This window comes from Eptatretus burgeri, chromosome 4, assembly GCF_056783735.1.
Source record: "Eptatretus burgeri isolate ZD-2024b chromosome 4, Ebu_testis_v1, whole genome shotgun sequence".
Taxonomy (NCBI): Eukaryota; Metazoa; Chordata; class Myxini; order Myxiniformes; family Myxinidae; genus Eptatretus; species Eptatretus burgeri.
In genome coordinates, this window is record NC_140964.1 from 129,944,464 (window position 1) to 129,966,337 (window position 21,874).

Sequence of the window (21,874 nt, forward strand, 5' to 3'; positions counted from 1 at the left end):
AGATTGAAGCACAATTAAACATCAGACTGCAACTCACCAGCTATTTTGAATCAGTAAAAGTTCCTCCCTGTTCTAGATTCATATTATACACACTGAAAAAAAACCAAGAAAAGAAAATCAATGAGAACACGCACAGCCATGTTGCCATCGGTCGACACCATGTTCATTAGTATCCCTCCTCCCCTCGTATCGATCGTGAGGCACTGCATTGGCATGTTCCGGTTGTCTCAGGCTTCCCACCGCAGCAGCTAACGAGACAAATTGGTTTCATTTTGTATCTCCCTCATAGGCCAGATCGCGATCCTGACCTGAATCAAAATATTATTTGCTTGTTCATGTCACCTCACCAATTCATCCACCAAGAATCGTCCAAATCCACCCCACAACTTTGTGAGATGTTCTGCACATACACAACCAAACAATACTTCTGACCATCTTTGAGAGGTTGAGGTAATGAATGGTATTATTTATGGGGAAAGAAGCTGTGAACATCCAAAGACAATTTGGCTTTTTTAATGAATGAACACGGCTGGAAGAATGGCCGAGAGTTCCACACACTCGTGTTTGAGCCATCCAGCCAGGGTTCGAATTTCAGACCAGCTCGAAACTGTTCGTGGTGTGTTGCAGGCAAGGAGAGGCTTCCATGTGTAATGTCCTTTGGATCGAAGTTAAACTCGGCATCCCATCTCCCAACAATAGTTGAACGTTAAACTCCCACGGTACCCTTAACGAAGAGAAGTTGACCTATCGCTGACCCCCCGAAACACATTACAAATTATTGACCTCACGTATAGGGGGCACTGCAACATTGGCACAGTCCTGCTTCCAGCAAAAAATACAACTGGTAGCCAAAGGCTGCCGACAAAATAAACAAAGTAATGAGTGAATGAACACAGTTGCTGCTTTTCATTAGTTCTTGCATTCTTCCTTGCTAAACATTAAGTTGCAGGATTGGTTGCTGTGGTTGCAGTTCCAGACTTGGATGGGGTTGCAGTTGTGGGCATTGGGGATGACATCTTGCAGTCTGTAGACTTGTGCTTGAGCACTGATCTGCAGGTTGTTGCTTGTCGTTTGGATTTTTCAATCAAGGTCTTCGCATTTGCAGCTGCTTGTTGTAGGAGAGACAAATCATTGTTCTGCTGCAGCCTTGTTGTTTGCACTGTCATTGCCTTCAGGTATATGGAGAAATTTTGTTTTTGAGCACCACGTGACCAAAATTGATCATCACGTGCCATTATACATTCCCAATACCACAGACACAGCACTTCTGCTTTTATGACTTTTCTTTATTGTGAAACCCATGATAAATTCCAGTTTCATAATAAAGTCTCATAATGATAAACAATAATAATAAAAAAATGATCACGTTCTCCCAAGATACCATACGAGCAGGTACCCATGTAACTTCCACGTCATGTAAAATGTGTGACTTCAAAATACTATGCAAAGAACAGTGAAATGTGTACAATACCAGCTGAAGTGAATGTTGTGCAGCTCTGTGCTCCCGAAAGACACTGCTTAAATCATCCCCCACCACGCCGCAAGTGCTCAACTTCCTCAGCAACAAGTCTTCAACTCCCACATGTAGTTTGCCGAAGAAAGATCATAGATGATTGTGAGACCCAGTGGTTTGAGTGAGTGAACTTCGTCAGGAGAATTTTTAAGAAAGAGGATGGGAGGGTTTGCCAGATGGTCCATTAGGAGAGAGATAGACGGAGTGTGACATTTGTCAGGATTGAAAGTTATTTTCCAAGTGTTTGACCAGCTTGTGACTTTTTTCAAACCTGCCTGTTTGAGATATGAGGGATGTCACGGCACAGGATGGAGTTATCAAGAAATTGAAAAAAGGGATTTCCCAAAGAGTCAGAGAGATCACTGACAAAGATCAGTAATAAGACTTTGAACAGAATACTGCATTTGGGTGATCCAGCCTTGACAGGAAGAGGAGATGAAGGGATTCTCGTGAGTGCCATATGTTGTCTACGAGAGGAGAGGAAGTCAGTAAGCCGTGTGTGGAGTGGGCCTTGGATGTCTTAAGCAGAGAGTTTGGAGAGCAAAGCAGGATGCCAGAGTGCAACAAAAGCACGAGATGTGTCCAGCCAGTCGGCCCATCTCATGTCTGAGATAGACGGCCTTCATCCATTTTTGGATGAGTCAAAGCAGCATGTCCAAGGCAGAGTGACCTATTGTGAATCGAAATTGTTGATCTGAGATGAGGTTGTTGGAGAAAAGGTATGATTTCATGTCAACTGCGATGATGGATTCCATGATCTTGCTGATGATTGGAAGTAAGAGAGTCAAGAGGTTCAGCTTTTGTCCCTTTTTATGCAATGCAGTGATGATGGCTGATTTTCAAGTCGATAGAAGATGACCGAGGGCAAATGATAGGGTAAAAACGGTAGAAAGAGGATTTGCAATAGTCCAGGAGCTGAGACCACTTTATTTGTTTTTGAGTGAAAAAGTTTGATTCGGTGTTTTAGGGGTAATAACAAATGGGTAATCCAAACATGCTTTTCTTATAAGTGGCAACCCAGGTGATCAAGGTAAAAAGTGCACATTTCCATGTGACCATTGCGAGCACTTTTCCAACAAAATTATGGGGTTGAGCAAACAAATGGCATAACTCATTTTACTTTTTAAACATTGGATTACAAATTACTGCGATAATTGCTCGTATTTAAACTCTCTTTCAGACGATTTAATCACTATCTTAATTAGGTCACTAATTAGGACATCACAGGTTAAAAAGGTCACAAAATTCGGACACTGCTGAAAATTGGTACAATACACGGAAAAATTCAACATAAAGAAGATTATTGATATTTTCACAATCTCACAACTCTATTTTACAGAGGAAAGATGAAGAAACATTTTCACATGTATGAAACCCATGTGAACAGCTTTACACATCCTAAATTGTAAAGTCAACATTGTAATGTAATTATCAGCGACAGAACTGACATTATACAGAACTGGGTATGGCAATCATAATGATCGAAACATGCAATGGTTGCCTCTTCATAATGAGACCATAAATTACCCCCTCAAAATGACTGTGCTTTGTTTTTTGGAAAAAATGGATTTGTATCTTGTTTTTACTTCTGCCACCTCTGTTCTCGTGTGTGGCAGTGTCGATGCAAATATCTCTAAAATTAGAATAACGGGCTTGAAGGTGATGATAATAACACTAATAATAATAATAATAATAATAATAATAATAATAATAATGACAAATGTTGCCAATAAAACTTGATTGAAAAGCAAATGTATTGATGTCACCCTTTCATGAAAAATGTACTCAAATACGACATGATTATTACACTGCTATGTGCTTGAACATGCATCGATTTTAATAATATATATTCACATTTTAAATGACCTCATATCTCTTTTCTGTGTTGGAAGGTGATCAATCTACCCAATAAAGAGAGAGAGAGAGGAGATTGAGACCATACTCTGTGCAGAGCGTTGGTACTGCTTAAGCAGTCTCCTTGGCTATTGGGCACAATCCTGGACGGGTCACCAATCCAACACAGTGTACCAGCAAGCTGCCGAGTAAAGCCTGCTACTGCCTTTACAATCTGCCTCGTTCAGAAGTGCCCCTTACACCCCAAAACAGGTGGGCCTTTCAAATAATCTTTAATCAATACTCAGTATCATAGAATCACCTATTATTTGATTTTCTTCTGCTTATTAAGGGATTCTCAAATATAAACAACTACATTGACATCTGAAAGTCTGAATGGAAGCACCACTCCAGCTTCAATGGATTGTTTGCCCCTGGAGACATGCAGATGTCTTTTTCATTCTTGTCAGCTTCAGATTATAAATCTTTCCCTCACCTTTTCAATGCGAGCTGACTTTCTGACCTCCGGATCAAGGAGCCATGTGTGATCCATCTTTGCACCAAAAGGGCTGCAGCAATAATATCATTCGGTCCCGAGGATGATTTCACCCACTCTGATCCCTGATTATATATATATATATATATATATATATATATATATTTTTTTTTTTTTTTTTTTTAACTCCTGTCAACTTTCACGTGAGAAATATTCCTTTGCCCTTCAAAAGTAAGCTGACCTCCAGATGACTGCTGCCGCAAAGCTGTGAATGATTTCCACCTTCAACCCACAATATGTCAGCTGTGGCGTCAGAATGTCTGGAGGGTAAATAGACCTTGGCCCACTGAATACTACATAAGAATTCAATATTCCTAAGTACTTTAGAATTAGAGTAAAATTGTGTTGCATATTGAAGCGTCTCTGAAATTCTCCAAATCGATATGTTTGTGTTTGTTTGTATTTGTTTTTAATAAATGACTCAAATATACAGGAGAAATTGAGAATTTGTTCGACAGCAGCTTGGCTGTCGGCGAGCTATCATTTATTGGAGTGTGGCTGTGCCGCTGATGCTGTGCCCCTCTATCAGTACACTGGTGGTCATTTCGCTGACCACGGAAGGATGACAGGCTGAGTCGACACCACCTGGTGTTAATTCAGCAGCCAACAGGGTACAAACTCAGGACACTAGGATCGTAAGCCAACCACCCTCACCGCTAAACCAACACCAGGCTTAACCTCTTCCACCGAAGGTTGAACGAGGTTATGTTTTCACCTCTATCTGTCTGGTTGTTACTTGGCGAAAAAAATTTTTGTGAAGTATTTTGATCGGTTCAAGTGAGTTTGTTTGTTTGTAATTTGGCAAAAACAATTTTTTGCCAAGTGCGATAACCGGTTCACTTCGTTACTTGGAAAAGAAAAACACGTTTTCATCAGTATGTTGATTGCTTCTGTTTGTTTCTCTCACTGCTTACCTTTAATCGCCTGCAGGTCACAATTTTAAACCGAACTTCATGAAACTTCACCAACTGATGGAGTTCGTGATCTGACAGAATCCTATTTATTTTTGAGATCAAAAGGTCATCAAAGGCTGAAGGTCAACAACTTTCCCAAATTTCTAAAATCCTCAATTTTCATCTGATTGACTTGAAATTTGAATATAATTTGCATATCAGGTTACTGAATTCACCCAAGTATTATTTTGAGGTCAACGTACGCCTCATTTCTAAAATTGTCAATTTCCATCGGATTGACTTGAAAATTGAAGAGGACTTTCATACTTCCTCATTGAATTCAACCACCAATTATTTTTGAGGTGATCATATGCCAAAAGGTCAACCAACATAGGCCAGTGGTTCTTAACCTTTTTACCACCACGCCCCCTCGAGTAGTTGGTCCTTGCCTCCACACCCATCCCCCTCTCACATCTTCAACCAAATGATTTAAAATCCCTCCTGAATAAAACGGAAAAACTGGAAAAATGCGTGTTTTTAGTCTTTTTATTGAACAAAGAATTCTGTATAAGCAACACTCATATACACAGCATATTTAATGAGATGACATTTAATGAGATACTTGACATTGCTTCTTAGCTACCAGATCTTGAATGCATGGTCAAATGCCAGAGAGAGCACAACGCAAGTCCCCTTCAACGTTTGGCTTGTTTCTGTACTTGGTCTTGACAGCAACGAGCATGGAAAATGCAGCTTCACAAAGATACGTTGATCCAAACATTGTCAGACTCCGAAGAGCTTGATGTGAGATCAAAGGGTAAACAGGAAGGTACGTGCCCCAGAACGTCTCCCAATCCAGATTTGTTGAAACCTTCTTCAGCCGAGGCGTTGAACTTTAACTAAAGAAACTCCTCTTGCACTTTGTCTGAAATATCAGCGACTTCACATTGAAATGGGTTCCTCATGAATTTCCAGGCTCCGCGCTTCTCATCTATTTCAGGAAAGTATCTGATGAATTCTGCTTTCAATTCAGTCAGATGAGTAATTATTTGTTTCTTTAACTCAGAATCAAGATCACTGTGAATGAGAGCAGAATCCAAGTTACAAAAACTATCTGTATTTCCATCCTGATTTCGACATTTCCAGAGGTCAGGTTGGCCATGAAGGCTCGAATAACGTCATGGGTGCATGATTATGTTGATGTTTTTCTCTTGGAGTTTGAAGTTGATGGCATTCTGCACTTCAAAGATGTCCACCAGGTAAGCTCGAGACAGCAAAAATCCTTCAGTCTGGAACTTGTCATGGAGATCTGCTTTCTGCTGCGAATCTAGAAATGTTGCCACTTCTTGTGTTCGTTCATAAAGCCGTCCAAGCATGTTTCCCTTCGAAAGCCATCGTACGTTTGTGTGGAAAAGCAAGGCTTGATGTTCCGAATCCATATCCACACACAGCTGTTTGAAGAGATGACTGTTTAAGGCTCCAGCTTTGATGAAGTTGACGACCTTGATAGCCAGGTTCATGACATCCCTCATTTCAACAGGTAGAGTTCTGGATGCTAAGGCTTCACAATGAAGGATGCAGTACGTACCGAGAGCAGATGGACTTTTTTCTTTCACTCTTGTGAAACCAGATTGCGAACTAAGCATGGCCGGAGCTCCATCAGTACACACCGGTACCAGTGAGTCCCACAAAAGTTGATTTTCCTGGAAGAAGTTTGATACCACTTGAAAAATATCTGTTGCTGTTGTATAACTTTCCATGGGATGGCAGAAGAGTATTTCCTCTTTTCCTCTATTGCCTGACACGAAACAAGCATACATCAATAGCTGAGAACACTGAGCAACATCAGTCATTTCGTCCAACTGGATGGCAAAACAGGAGAAGTTCTTACTTGGTCGAGAACTTGATCTTTATTGTCTTGAGAGATTTCATCGATCCTTTCCTTGATAGTATAGTTTGATAGAGAGATTTGGGAAAGCTTGTTTGTGCTATCCTTACCCAGAACGAGCTCTGCTTCACGCAGTACACTTGGTTTATGATAGTTTCTCCGATGTTATGGCTCTTTGTAATCAACATGGCGATCTCATCGGAAGCCTCAACAACCTTTGAATTCTGTTGCCGAAATGCTCCACTGCTGTCCATCTTTGTTTGCTTCAAGGACTGTCTTTTTGTTTCAAAGAATGCCTTGGGTTTGGCAGCTGGAGCAGGATGCATTGTCTTCAAGTGGCGTTCCAAGCGTGTGGGCCGCATGCCATTATTGCTCAGAGTCTTGTAGCATATTATGCACTGGGGTACCTCTGTGTCACCCTTATGGAGGGAAACAAATCCAAATCGAATATATTCGTCAAAATACTTCCGCTTTTTTGCACTCATTGCGAATGATTTAGTTTGAAATGGGTACTGCAAATCTGTGAAAAAAATTTAATAATAAAATTGAAATTAAATGTAAATTTTCATATTATATTAAAAGAAGTGTTTAACTTAAAAATAAATTTTAATACAGAAAATGGTAGGCCTAGTTGCGAATAGAAAATGAAAGGCGATATTTTGTTTTTTTATGTTCATCACAATATTATGCAAACACTTGTGAAGAAGATTCCAAAAATAATGAGAGAAATTCCTACTTTTTTCTCTGGGCTCGCGCCCCCTCTGGAAATTACTCACGACCCCCAAGGGGGGTGCGCCCCCAGGTTAAGAGCCAATGACATTGGCCAAATTTCGAAAATCGTCAATGTTCATCTGATTGATTTGAAATTTGAAGAGGATTTGCGCATCATGTCAGTGAATTCCACGCCCAATTATTTTTGAGGTCAACATAGACCAGATTTCTAAAATTACCAATGTTCATCTGATTGACTTGAAATTTGAAGAGGAACTGCATATCACATCACTGAATTCAACCACCAATTTTTTTGGCTATCAATTTGTAATGCACTGTCAAAGCTTGCATGGGAGTGAACACACAGAACATACAACAATGGGAGCAGGAGATAATAGGGGTGAGAGAGGGAAGGAAAAAGTGTGGAATAGTGACATGAGGAGAGCTGTGGAAGGGAGAGGAATGGGGTGGGGTACACAGGGTAAAGAAGATGGACACTACAGGGACTTTCAGGAAAGAAAGCAGGAAATTTGAAGGAGGTGGGTTTGGGGTGGATGAGCAGGGGTAGAAAAGATCAAGGTTTTGGATGGGGGAAGATGAGAGATGGTGGTGAACAGCTGTTTTGAAGAGCTGGAGGGAAGAGTGGGATTGAAGAGAGTGTGGGAGTTTGTTCCAAAGGCAGGAAAAAAAGAGGAATGAAAGACTGAAGTTGAGCAGTGATGGGATTCTTGATTTTGGTAGTTTTACCAGAAGGGGATGCTGGCGGACCTTGAGCACCCTGCAGAAATATGGGGGGGGGGGTTGGAGAGGGGGTGAGACATATCTTAGAGCTGGGGGGCGGGGGATGAGGGAGCGGAGATGGTAGAAGACAGAAAGACCACCAACCTGCCTGCGGTGAGAGAGTGAGAGACCCAAAGACTCAGCCGAATCATGGGAGATATAAATGATCCTAAATGCCTCGTTTTCCACAGTGTGAAGCGGAGAAAGGTGAGAGGCGGGAGCACGAGCCCAGAGGGGAGAGCAGCACTTCATCAGGCTGCGGCCAAAAGCATTGAATGAGGTCAGGAGCTTAGGTGCATCAAGGAAGGACTTTGCACGACAGTGGATGCCCAGTCGGTGACTGACTTTGGAGGCCAGCTTGGAAATGTGAATCTTCTATTTTCAATTATTTTTGAAGTCAGCATAAGCCAAAAGGTCAACATGTTAAGTGCAGTTTCTAAAATCCTTAATTTTCATCCAATTGACTTGAAATTTGAATAGGATTTTCAGATCAGGTCACCGAATTCAAGCACCAATTATTTTTGAGGTTATCATCGGCCAAAACATCAACATAGGCCAAATTTTATTTATTTATATTTTTAATTAATGATTTGATTTTTTTTTTCCTCAACAGAAAATTGTGTTGGAGATCTGAAATGATTGGTATTGTTTCACCAATTCTCTCTCTCTTCGAGTGATTTTGAGTTTGATTGTATGTTACTTGAGAAAATCGAAGCTTTTTCAAGTATATTGGTTGGCTGAAGCCTGGTGTTGGCTTTGCGGTTAAGGTGGATGACCTGGGATGCTCGGGTCCCGAGTTTGAGCCCTGTTGGCCACTGAATTAACACCAGGTGGGGTTGACTCAGCCTGTCATCCTTCTGAGGTTGGCAAAATGAGCACCAGTATTCTGGTAATTGGGGCACTGCATCAGCGGCATCGCCACGGCCATAACCAATGATGCAACTAGCAAGCCCTAAGGCTGCACATGAGTGTATTGGTTGGCTGAGTGCATTATTTTGTCTGTTTTTTGTCTGAACGTCAATCACCTACAGGTCACAATTTTAAAAGGATCTTCAGGAAACTTCACCACCTGCTGGAGTTCGTAATTGGGAAGAAGCCTATTGCTTGAGGTCAAAAGATCAACATCGGCCAAAGGTCAGCAACTTTGTCAATTTCCTATAATCCTCAATTTTCATCTGATTGACATGAAATTTGAAGAGGATTTGCATATCAGGTCAATTAATTCCACCACCAATTATTTTTTATGGTCAAATCTGTTTGAGAGATTTCACAACTATCATGCTCTGCCCAACGTCTGTCTTGTTTGTTTGGGTGCAGGATATCTCAAAGTTGTGGACTGATTTAGATGAGACGTGGTGGACAGGTTGGGTGTTGGGACAGGACAAGGATGAATTAATTAGATTTTGGGGAAGATCCAGATTCGGATCCGACAATTTTTTAAGTGATTCTTCACCATTGAGAGAAAGGATTGAAACAATATATATCACGATCTCTCAGAAAGTTGTGGATGGATTCGTTTGAAACTTGGTGGACAAGTTGGTTGTGTGATGAGGACGAATACATTTGATTTTGGTGAAAATCTGGATGAGAGAATTTTTTAATTTTTAAGGTGATTTTTCATGAGAGAGATGGGGCCGAAAACGATACAGAGCATGATATTTCAAAAAATTATTGGCCCTGATATGTTCTGCTCGATTAGACATTGCGTGGCAGAGGTATGCACTCTACAGAGTGCGCTTCTCATTAATTATACAACACACCAGTATGCAAGTGCCACACAAAAGTCCTGGTGAGGGACTCCAGTATCTGCTCTTGTTTATATTTGCTATACTCCATTACGAAAACAAATTCTGTAGTCCACAAAAAATATTAAAATCACTTTCGAATTTATGGTGTGTAAAGCTATTTACGTTGGTGCAGAAGATATGAAAATGTTTCTTGGTCTTTCCTCTGGCAAATAAAGATGTTAGAATTGTGAAAATATCAATAATCCATTTTTTGTTGACTTCTTCCCATGTATTGTACCAATTTTCAGCAGTGTCCAAATTTCGTAACATTTTCACCTTTCATGACCTCACTCGAAAATACAACCTGTCACTTTGCTGATGGGTATATAAGGGGAGGGGGGGAGGAGGAAGGACAGAGGAAGGAGAGAGAGGAGAGAGGAGGGATGGAGAAAGAGGAAGGGGGGTAGAAAGGAGGGAGGGGAGAGGGAGGAGGGCAAGGAGGGACAAGAAATGGGGGAGCTAAGAATAGGGAAAGAGCAAGGAAGAGCGACGGTGGGAAGAGCGACGGTGGGAAGAGCAACGTGTCACCAAACATAGCTATACACACCGGGAGGGGGTGGGAGCGAGGGTGGTTTGGTTGTAGGACTTGTGGAGAAAGGGGGGAGGGGTAGTGAAGGATTGAACAAAATGGGGTATGTTAAAACAGCACACGGATACCACCATGAGATATCAACAGGGGGTAGAAGAGGAGGGGTTTGGGAGGAGTGAAGCATGAGGGGAGGGGGAGGGAAAGCAGTGTGATGGGAAGGGAAGGCAGGACAGCGCAAAGAGAGGGAAAGGGAATGGAAGGCAGCATGAGGGGAAGGGAAGGGAATGGCGATAAAATGCCCCCAAACAGCAACATCATCTTATTAACTGCCGAGTTCCATATAAAACCGGGCAGCAGCATTTGAAACCATGGTTCCATACCTCCATCCACCTATCGATCCACCATTTGAAGTTCCATACCTCCATCCACCTCTCCATCAAAGGCCTGCCTGCATGTATGCTCACACATGCAGCAATATTTTCACCCCTCCGGTCGGTTCACCACAAATCTGATTTGTACATGCAACACAATAGGGGAAGGTCAAATTTGCTTGATGGATTTCATATGTTTAGTGCTGTGCACATCTTTCTTGTTCTTGATTGTTTGTCAATCGTTATTCTTTTTTTGACCATTCCCATGAAGCAGTTTTAAATTCAAAACTAAACCATCATTCTTCAACCATTCCCTTAACAGAGGGGTGGGGGATGAGAGAGAGAGAGAGAGAGAGAGAGAGAGAGAGAGAGAGAGAGAGAGAGAGAGAGAGAGAGAGAGAGAGAGAGAGAGGTGAGAGAGGGGTTGGGGTGAATGGGGAGGGGGAGGGGGAGAGGAGAGGGGGAATTCCGGCAGATGTGACGTCCAGTTAAATGTCAATCTGTGAGACGGCACACACATTGATGAATCACTCTGCCTATGAAACACCGGGATGACAGTTTATAGCTGGGTCGAGATTCAAACCCGGGCGAGACAACTCAGAGCAAGGATGTGTCCCTCTCGGCCATCCTGCCATGATGTGGCGATTCATTACTTTGCAACAACTGAAAACATTTTTTAGTCATTGTAATGATCCAATTATTTTGCATTCCTAACTCTGTAAATGTCCCCACAGAGAACCGAGCTGCCGTATCACCGTCAAAGCTTGAGTGCTCACCAAGTGCCTCATGCACTCAAGCAAGCACTCCAACAGAACTGTTGAAAAAAACTTTTAAAAACAAAACGTTAAATTTTTTGTATGTATCTCTCCATGCCGAAGTGATGGGTCGTATAATGAAAAAAGATCAAACAGAAAACCAAACCAGAAAACTGCACATTTTCAGCGAGCGAACCACCCACAAACTCACTGCCAAAGGCACCGTAAGGCCAAACGCAGAGGAAAGTGCCCTGAACTTTGTTCAAGTCGATCAACATATTCAGTGACAGTTCGAATGTTGTAGCGTGCTCGGCAAGTGACTTGGAACTCAAGCAAGCACTCCCATGTAATGGTTGATAAGGAATGGCTTGCCTGGCAAGCGATTGCCGATTGGTTATATCAACACCATGTACACGGAGACGCTCAGAATGTCAAGCGATATCCGAATTTGACAAATGAACACTTTTTTTTTTTTTCGCAGTTGGGCGACTGCTGAAGTCAATAAAGCAGGTTAAATTACGAAACTCGGCTGAGACCAAGAGATTCAAGAGGTTATGACATGTGAGGAAATGAAATAAAGTCACAAACTCTGGTATCTCTGGGCGTTTCTGTCCAGAGAAAAATACCGCCCAGACATGTCCAGAGACAAACACCGCTTGGATATTTCCAGAGATAGAGAGACAGAGAAAAGATGTGAGAGAAGGGAACTAAAATATATTGGGAGGGGGTGGAGCAAGGATGGGAGAGAGAGAGATAGAGAGAGATAGAGAGAGAGAGAGAGAGAGATAGAGAGAGAGATAGAGAGAGAGAGAGAGAGAGAGAGATAGAGAGAGAGAGATAGAGAGAGATAGAGAGATAGAGAGAGAGAGAGAGAGAGATAGAGAGAGAGAGAGAGATAGAGAGAGAGAGAGAGAGAGAGAGAGAGAGAGAGAGATAGAGAGAGATAGAGAGAGAGAGAGAGAGAGAGAGAGAGAGAGAGAGAGAGAGAGAGAGAGAGAGAGAGAGAGAGAGAGAGAGAGAGAGAGAGAGATAGAGAGAGATAGAGAGATAGAGAGATAGAGAGATAGAGAGATAGAGAGATAGAGAGATAGAGAGATAGAGAGAGAGAAAAGGAGTTTGCACAAAGTGTATGTTATGCTAAAGGGACAACGCGCGCGCATACACACACACACACACACACACACACACACACACACACACACACACACACACACACACACACACACACACACACACACACACACACACACACACACACACACACACACAATTTTTCGGGAATCAGCAGGTTGGAGTCGGTGTGATTACTGACAACAGTATTTACTGTATACAACCCAGAAACCAGGAGTAGCTTTCACCAAAAAAACAACGTTGCGTTTGTCTTGACGATTCAGGGATATATTCACAAACATTATTTACCATCGACAATGGGCGGTCGGCAAGTGGCCTAAGCACTCATGCAAGCACTACAATCAAATGGTTGATAAGGAATGGTTGGCCAGGCTGTCGCTGCACACCATAATAGATCCCTTTAACTTTAAAGCCGTTCTTCAACATGTACGCAGCAGTTAAAGAAACAATGAATTCATTCTCATCATGACTTTATCCACAAAATAGTTACAACTTGATGCAGAACAACCCTGGAGACATTGCAAAGGTCAATCATCCATGAAATAAACATTGCAGAAAATCCACCAGTTTGCCTGCTCGTCTGTGCACGTGTCAACTTGTGCATCAGTTGGCGGTCCGCGCAAACGTTATCACTGTTTTTTTTTGACAGATTTGCTTAGACTCCCTGTGGAGCACCTCACTCAACCTCTTAAAATATAGACACAGATCTGGGAGATGCTATGGATAGGCAGTCCCTCCGGTGGGACAGGGCATGAGGTCTACCAGTGAATGCATTAAATCGTATCGCTCAATGAAGCCTGCAAATTTCGGTAAATTCTGGAATTTTTTGTTTACTCAATATAATTCTCCAAACAGGAGAAAAACATAAAATAAGTTTAATGTTTTGGAAATTTCACATTTTCTTGTCTTTGTCTGGCGGAAAGAACATGGCCTTGCTTGCTTAAAGTAAATAGGTGGATCGGATTACTTATACGACTCGTTATTTCTTTAAATTATCAGATTTCACAACAGATTTCGACACTTATTTAATCCGGATGATATCCCATCCTCAAAACCTAAATAATATTTCAATGATATACCTTCATTAGTCAGTGAGAGTCAATCGTGGTAAAATCGTATCATATAATGCATGAAATCGCTCCATGCTTCTAATTTGAAAACTAGAGTACTTACAAAAGTAATGTATATGGCAATTTATAGCAATGATCAACAGGCATTTGATATGAGTGAGGAAAGTGGGGGGGGAGGGGAGGTGGGAAACTTAATCGTTAAGAAATCGTTGCGGCCTGTTCCAAGTCAAGGTGTGGTTGAACAGGCCAAAAACATGGCGGCTTCAGACTCCAGTGAGGTTACCCAGGAAACACTTGAAGACCCAGACAGCGAGGTGGCCGAGGATCACCTGATGAAAGATATAATTAAATAAAACCATTAATTATCTTCAAAAGGAGTGTTTTAATTAACCTAAACACCCAATTTTCACTCTTGCACTTCCTTGGAGTTTTCTTAGTACGCCTGCAAAGTTTCAGGCTGCGAGGTTTTATGGTTTTGGAAATATGGATGAGACACACTGACAGATTACCTTTTATAAGTTGTGATTATATTGTCTGAAAGAGGCTTTGAACACGATGAATTGTTGGGTAATTTGTAATTACGATGAATTGTAGGGTAATTGTAGGATTGAGAAAAATCAAATAAGGTATGCCTATTTATTTTTGCTCAACCCCATAATTTTATTGGAAAAGAGTAGGCAATGGTCACAAAGAAATGTGCAATTTTCATCAATGGTTGCCACTTACAAGACAAGCCTATTTGAATTCCCAAGACATTATTACCCATAAATAACCGAGCCAAACTTTTGCACTCAAAAACTCAGCTCCTGGACCATAAGAGCAGCAGAGTAGGTTCGCAGGGCACGTGAGAGTCAGAGTCTGAACACATTCCAAAGGTCATGGAATCCATTGTGTTTTCTTCAAAATCTTACGTCCCCAACCCCTCTCTCTGTACCCAACTTACCCAGTCATAACAAACTGCTCCTGGATTAGCCTGTTGTCTTTCATGGTTTCAGTGGCTGGCTTGGGATCCTCGGGTCCTGAGTTCAAGCCCCGCTGGATGCAGAATTCATACCAGTTGGGGTCAGCTCAGCCTGTCATCCTTCCGAGTTCGGCGAAATGTGTACGAGTGTAGAGAGGCACAGCTGTGCTTCAATAAATAAGAGCTACCTGGCAGCCAAGCTGCCATACACAAGAACAGAACAGCTCCTGGATTCTGTGTCTTTTCATCCTGAGAAGTTGTAAAAGTTTCCAGCAACCCTTGCTTGAAGTTTCTGGTAACTTTTCCTCTGCAACTGGACCAGACGGCATCAGCTCACATGTCCTTAAAACATGATCTGCTGCTCTTGCACTTCCTCTCTGCCCTTTTCACACTGTCATTTACCAGTGGTATTCTTACATCTGCTTGGAAATCAGCCAACATCACATAAAAAGGTGCAAAAATGGAATCCCTTCAACTGCAAACCAATCAGCTTACTTCCAATCATCAGCAAGGTCATGAAATCTATCATCGCAGTTTACATAAAATGAAACCTTTTCTCCAACAGCCTCCTCTCAAATCATCAATGGGGATGCAGAACAGGTCATTCTGCCTTGGACATGCTGCTTTTACTCTCTCAACAATGGGTGGAGGCCTTCAATGAAACATGATACACATCCTTCCAGGGATCCTTCCTCTCGAGTCATATCTCGAGCTTTCGATGTGGTCTGGCATCCCACATTGCTTTTGTGGAAGAACAATAATTACTGTATATTCATGTATTCTCAATTATATTCACTTGTTGAATTGTTGCTGGAACTTTATAAATGTAATTTTTGCACAATAGTCGAATTGGCTGTCAGCAATTTTGGCAAACAGCTTTTGACCTACATATTGATAAAAGGAATATCTTACTATGAAAAAAGGTCTTGCTCGTTGCAGAGAAACAGGGTGACCTGGTTGATAACAATGCAAACTTTTGCCGCGATTGTGTCATACTCTCCCTCCCACCCAAAGTAGCTTGTATTGCAGTTTTGAATTCTTTGGACGAGAGCTTATCAACTCATCCCTAAGTTGAATTGCCAAATGTCTCACCTTCCCTTTGGAATGCCAAATTGTGTACAAGAGGGATTACAGATTACTTCTGTTTCAGTGAAGTCCATTGAAATGTATCGGTGAATCATTGAATGTTCTTCCTCCTTTCGACGAAATGAAAGATTCTCCTTTGGTATGCTAATCGATCAACTGTGTGGAAATTGAGTTGTTTTCCACAATACTCTCCAAATTGTCTGCCTGTCAAATCCAAAGCCAACTCCATTCTTAGATTACTGGCTTTCCTTCACTTTCTTCCACAAACCCATTCTTCTCTTTTCCCTGTCAAGGCTGGAGTAGCCCCACTGCAGTGTTCTCAGCCACATATTATTCATAATCTTAATCAATGATCTCACTGACTCTGGGAATTCCTCATTGTCACTTTGCTGATGACTCCACTCTCTGCCATGACAACCCTCATCCTGACAAGACAGCAGCCTCTTCCCTCTCTTCAGACCTTCACAAAAATCACAAACTGGTCAAACATCTATTTTTCTGCCCCAATCTCCCTCCCCCCCCCCCACCCCAAGGATTACAACCACAAACCCATCTACTTTCTCAACAACCCACTTGAAGAGGTTCAGTCATTTTAACTTTTGGGTCTCACTCTCAGCCAAACCACATTTCAAAATTCGCCTTCAAATCCAGACCAGACACCCACCATCTGACTTCCTCCATGCTCACTCTCCTGTATGGATCGTCATATGCATATTCAAATGACCTTTTTGAGAGAAACCTTGATCACAGACAAAGCATTTGTAAGGTCGTTCTCCTGTGTGGATCATAATATGCAAATTCAAACTGCTTTTTTGAGAGAAACCTTGATCACAGACAGAGCATTTGTGAGGTCGCACTCCTGTATGGATCCTCATGTGCTTATTCAAATCACTTTTATGAGAGAAACCTTTTTCACAGACAGAGCATTTGTGAGGTCGCTCTCCTGTATGGATCATCATGTGCAAATTCAAATAACCTTTTCGAGAGAAACGTTGATCACAGACAGAGCATTTGTAAGGTCGCTCTCCTGTATGGATCCTCATATGCAAATTCAAATGACCTTTTCGAGAGAAACCTTCATCACAGACAGAGCATTTGTAAGGTCGCTCTCCTGTATGGATCCTCATATGCTTATTCAAATGACTTTTTTGAGAGAAACCTTTATCACAGACAGAGCATTTGTAAGGTCGCTCTCCTGTATGGATCCTCATATGCAAATTCGAATCACCTTTTCGAGAGAAACGTTGATCACAGACAGAGCATTTGTAAGGTCGCTCTCCTGTATGGATCCTCATATGCAAATTCAAATGACCTTTTCGAGAGAAACCTTGATCACAGACAGAGCATTTGTGGGGTCGCTCTCCTGTATGGATCCTCATATGATTATTCAAACTGCTTTTTTGAGAGAAACCTTGATCACAGACAGAGCATTTGTGAGGTCGCTCTCCTGTATGGATCCTCATATGCTTATTCAAATTACTTTTATGAGAGAAACCTTTATCACAGACAGAGCATTTGTGAGGTCGCTCTCCTGTATGGATCCTCATATGCTTATTCAAATAACTTTTACGAGAGAAACCTTGATCACAGACAGAGCATTTGTGAGGTCGCTCTCCTGTGTGGATCCTCATATGCTTATTCAAATCACTTTTATGAGAGAAACCTTTGTCACAGACAAAGCATTTGTAAGGTCGCTCTCCTGTATGGATCCTCATATGGATATTCAAATTCGCTTTATAAGAGAAACCTTTATGACAGACAGAGCATTTGTGTGGGCGTTCTCCTCTGTGGATCCTAATGTGTATTTTGATGTCCCTCAGTGAAGTAAAATCTACACTGCAGATGTTACACTTATAATGCACTTGCCTTTCGATAATCTTTTTGGGGTTGTTTAATTCAATGTTGATCTTTGTGCTGTTTTCACCAGATGCGCACTTGTATTTTGAAGGTCGTGAGTCTTGTTCTTGGGATTGTTGCTTCAAAATAAACATCTTCTTCACTGTCAAGCTGCTTCTGGACCTTATCTGCCAAATCGGACCTCTTGGTTGTTCTACATAAACAAAGAACAAGAAGTTATTTTACGTTTTTTTTTGGTAAAACCCGAAATGCAAAATATTTCACGATTTCAAAATTTTTATAAACCCTCAGTTCATAAGATTGAATGTTCATTTTGAAGGTTTCTGCTTACCTGTTGCAGAACAGACAGTACCACCATTTGCCAAATTAACATCTGAATCTTCCTTTATGGAATGATGTCTTAAAGTTTCTGAGACAGATGCATCCATCTGTTGTCTGGATTCCACATTTTCAGGATCGACATCACCTGAAAATAATGAAGGACATGAAGTTTAAAACAATGACAAATATAAATCCGGTCAACAAACAGTGAACAATGGACATCACTTCTGCTGTTAGAACGAGGCTCCATAATGCTGCCACCAGTATAGGAGATGAAGTGAGGTGTTTACAACGATATATATATATATATATATATATATATATATATATATATATATATATATATATATATATATATATATATATATATATATATATGCAGGTGTGTGCAGCAACCATTTCAGAGCTAAGTATTTCTGCGTGTTCGACTCGGTATTTCCATAAATTTGTGTATGTAAGGCCTAAGTCACATTTGGCTCTGCGGCCGTAGGGTCTACAAAATCTACGGCCACCAGCAATTATAGGGCGGCCGCAGTATTTCCACGGTCACACAATGTAGCAGTCACATATGTTTTTATTTTTCGGGTAGCCGCACGGGGTATTTGGAAATTGTGGAGACCGAAAACGTGGGGGTGCCGTACGGTCTTTGATTTGATGCCGCACGGTGACCTTAGGGCATCCCTGCGGCGGCCATATAATTTTCAAGGCAGACGCAAGGTAGCCTCAAGGTGCCCGCAAGGCGACCGCAGGGGGGCCTAAGGCGAATGTGCGGCCAGTCGGACAGTAACGAGTGAGTATATATACCAGTTCTTTTTTTTACTGAAATAAAAATATACCAGTTTGGAATATACCAGTATGTATAACTGAATATACTATAACTATAATACATATACCGTGGTGCCCCCAGAATCCAAACGGCCCATTGTTTGAACAAATTGGAATCCGAACAATTTTTTTGAGAAAATTCTGCCCTAAAAACCGAACACATTTTCAAAAACCGAACACAACGTAGCGTTCATGTTTGTTAACACGTCTCCCCCGCCTGTTCGACCCACATCCTCGCGCTTTGTTCATTCAGTTTGTCGGTGAAGGTTCTCGTGAAAGCATCTCTCATGTCTCGATCGCGACTTTACCTCGTGTTTTCACCCTGATTTGTGCTGTATTTTTTTACTCATCTTGTGTTTTAATTAATAACAAAAAAGCAATCCGATCACGTGGTGTGACGGACTGTCGGGCAAGGATTTAATTTCACAGAAAAACCGGTTGTAATTTGGAATATCCATGATTACCTCAGCCGGATGCGTTTGATGAAAGTGATTGTGGTTCTGGGGGCATCATGTTTGATGAGCTGCCCTGGGGGCAGGGCTCTCGCAGAGTGCGCGAGCGATCGGAACCCAGGCCGGAGCACGAGCCTGTGTGGACCTTTGGATGTGGTGATTGTACCAGTTTACATACAATACACTGCCACCGAAGGTCATTTACTCATCTTATTTTACCTTAAACATGGGTAATTTCAGTTGAAAGTGTCTTGAAAGTGGGTTTTCTTGGGGTCCAGGAACGGATTAATTCACTTTCCATTATTTCTTATTGGGAAAATAGTTTTGGAATCCAAACTTTTTGCAATCCGAACAGTCTCCTGGAACGAATTAAATTCGGATTCTGGGGGCACCACTGTAACTGAGGCCTAAGTCACATTTGCTCTACGGCTGGGATACGGCGGCCGTACCCCATCTGAATTGACAAAAACGTGCGGCGGCCGCAGAGATTCTGAGGTGGCCTCAGGGTGGCCCTACGTCGTATGGCTATATCTTGCAGGCCGTAGGGGTCGCCATGGAATTATAGCGCGGAGTTATAAAACTTTCTTCATTTCTACGTTGGCCGTAGCAATTCGACAAGCCGAAACAAAAGAACTGGTAAAAAAATAAATTAATTAATTTTAAAAAAGAACCCACTCGTTACCGTCCATCTGGCCGCACGTTCGCCTCAGGGCCCCCCTGCGGTCGTCTTGCGGGCACCTTGAAGCAACCTTGCGTCTGCCTTGAAAATTCTATGGCCACCGCAGGGACGCCCTAAGGTCACCGTGCGACATCAAATCAAAGACCGTACGGCACCCCCACATTTTCGGTCTCCACAATTTATAAATACCCCGTGCGGCTACCCGAAAAATAAAAACAGATGTGACTGCTACATTGTGTGACCGTGGAAACACTGCGGCCGCCCTATAATTGCTAGTGGCCGTAGATTTTGTAGACCCTACGGCCGCCGTGCCAAATGTGACTTAAGCCTGAATATACCAGTTCGGAGTATAGGCAAACACCTGTACTCCGATCTCTAGTGGTAGCGCACGGTGGACGCAGTCAACGTAGACTGCCACGGAGGCCGTACGTAGGACGCATGGCGGGTGTAGGGGAAACGTGCGTCGACCCTGCGTTGCCCGCAGGTGGTCACACAGACCGCAAGGCCACCGTACGTTAAAAACCGGGACGCCTTAGGACGACCCTACGGCGACAGTGGAAATAGTGCGGCTGGCGTAATTTTTTGGGGGGTTGGCAAAATTCATTTTTCATTGATAAGAGCCTACGGCAGCCGCACGAATAACGCAAGCCCACCGTACGCCCTACGTATGGTTGACATGGAACACATCTACATCATGGCTACGGCTTGTCTAATTGCTACGGCCAACGTAGAAATGAAAAAAAAGTTACAACCCATGCTATAATTCCATGACGACCCCTACAGCCTGTAAAAGATAGCCATACGGCGTAGGGCCACCCTGAGGCCACCTCCGAAACTCTGCGGCCGCCGCACATTTGTCAATTCAGGGGCCGCCGTATCCTAGCCGTAGAGCAAATGTGACTTAGGCCTAAGCCACATTGTAATTTTGCGACCTCCCGCATTTTCCTTCCGGTTTGGGGATTTTTACGTGTGGTGATCGAACTGGTCACTGCTACTGCTGCATCCAACACATAAAAGCCAAGTTTTCCAATTCAGATTGTTTGTGTTTTTCTGTTATATCTTTGTCAATGTGTTACTGTTATGTCCCGTCAAAAACACAATCCTTGTGAAATGATGTATGAATGCTAAAGAAGCCTTTTGTGCATGCACTGTGTTCTACTCACTAGACACTTTTAACCTGTCGTGGTGGTGGTGCTAAACCGAAAATCAAATCGTCTTTTATTCCACGAGGCTCGACAAAATCTTCAAAAAAAATACAAAACAATTTTCAGCATTTATACGAGAGAGTAGCAATTTCAAAAAGGTTAAACATAATTGTTCTGTTCCTCAATTAAAATCGGAATCACAAATACAAGAATGCGAGAAATATCAATGGATGACAGGTGCCGGGACCGTACCATTTGCTCTTAAAACAATGAGCTGTGGTGGCAGTGGTTACAACACCTCTGGACACTTCTCCTCTCACCAACAGATGCAAAATCTGGTATAATTACCTCTGCTACTGAAGGTAGAAGGAGGTTATGTTTTCACACCTGTCTGTCTTTCTGTCTGTCTGTCTGGTTGTTTGTTACTTGCAAAATGGAAGATTTTTCAAGTATATTGATCAGTCAATTTTGTTATTCTGTCTGTCTTGTTTGTCTGTCATCGCCTCCACGTCACAATTTTAAACCGATCGTCATGAAACTTTAACAATTGTACAGGTAGTCTCAATTGAGAAGGCTATTGATTGTGAGATCAAAGGTCATTTTGAGGTCAAATTTCTAAAATCGTCATTTTTCATCTGATTGACTTGAAAGTTGAACAGGATTTGCATTCAACCATCATTTATTTTGAGGCCAACGTCAACCACAAGGGTCAACAGAGGCCAAAGGTCAAC

At 42.1% G+C, this 21,874-nt stretch overlaps 1 protein-coding gene across 1 annotated transcript in view; it reads right to left on the reverse strand.

Annotated features, from left to right (window-relative positions):
- LOC147029111 (uncharacterized) overlaps positions 1–21,874 on the reverse strand; it is a 63,365-nt gene that overhangs the window by 27,042 nt on the left and 14,449 nt on the right. The window contains exons 3-6 of the mRNA XM_085876579.1: positions 18,053–18,187; positions 16,552–17,914; positions 11,783–11,988; positions 10,871–10,989 (exon numbers count right to left, since the gene is read on the reverse strand). Coding sequence (XP_085732705.1) covers positions 10,871–10,989; positions 11,783–11,988; positions 16,552–17,914; positions 18,053–18,187 — 1,823 coding nt within the window. The remainder of the gene's footprint in view (positions 1–10,870; positions 10,990–11,782; positions 11,989–16,551; positions 17,915–18,052; positions 18,188–21,874) is intronic.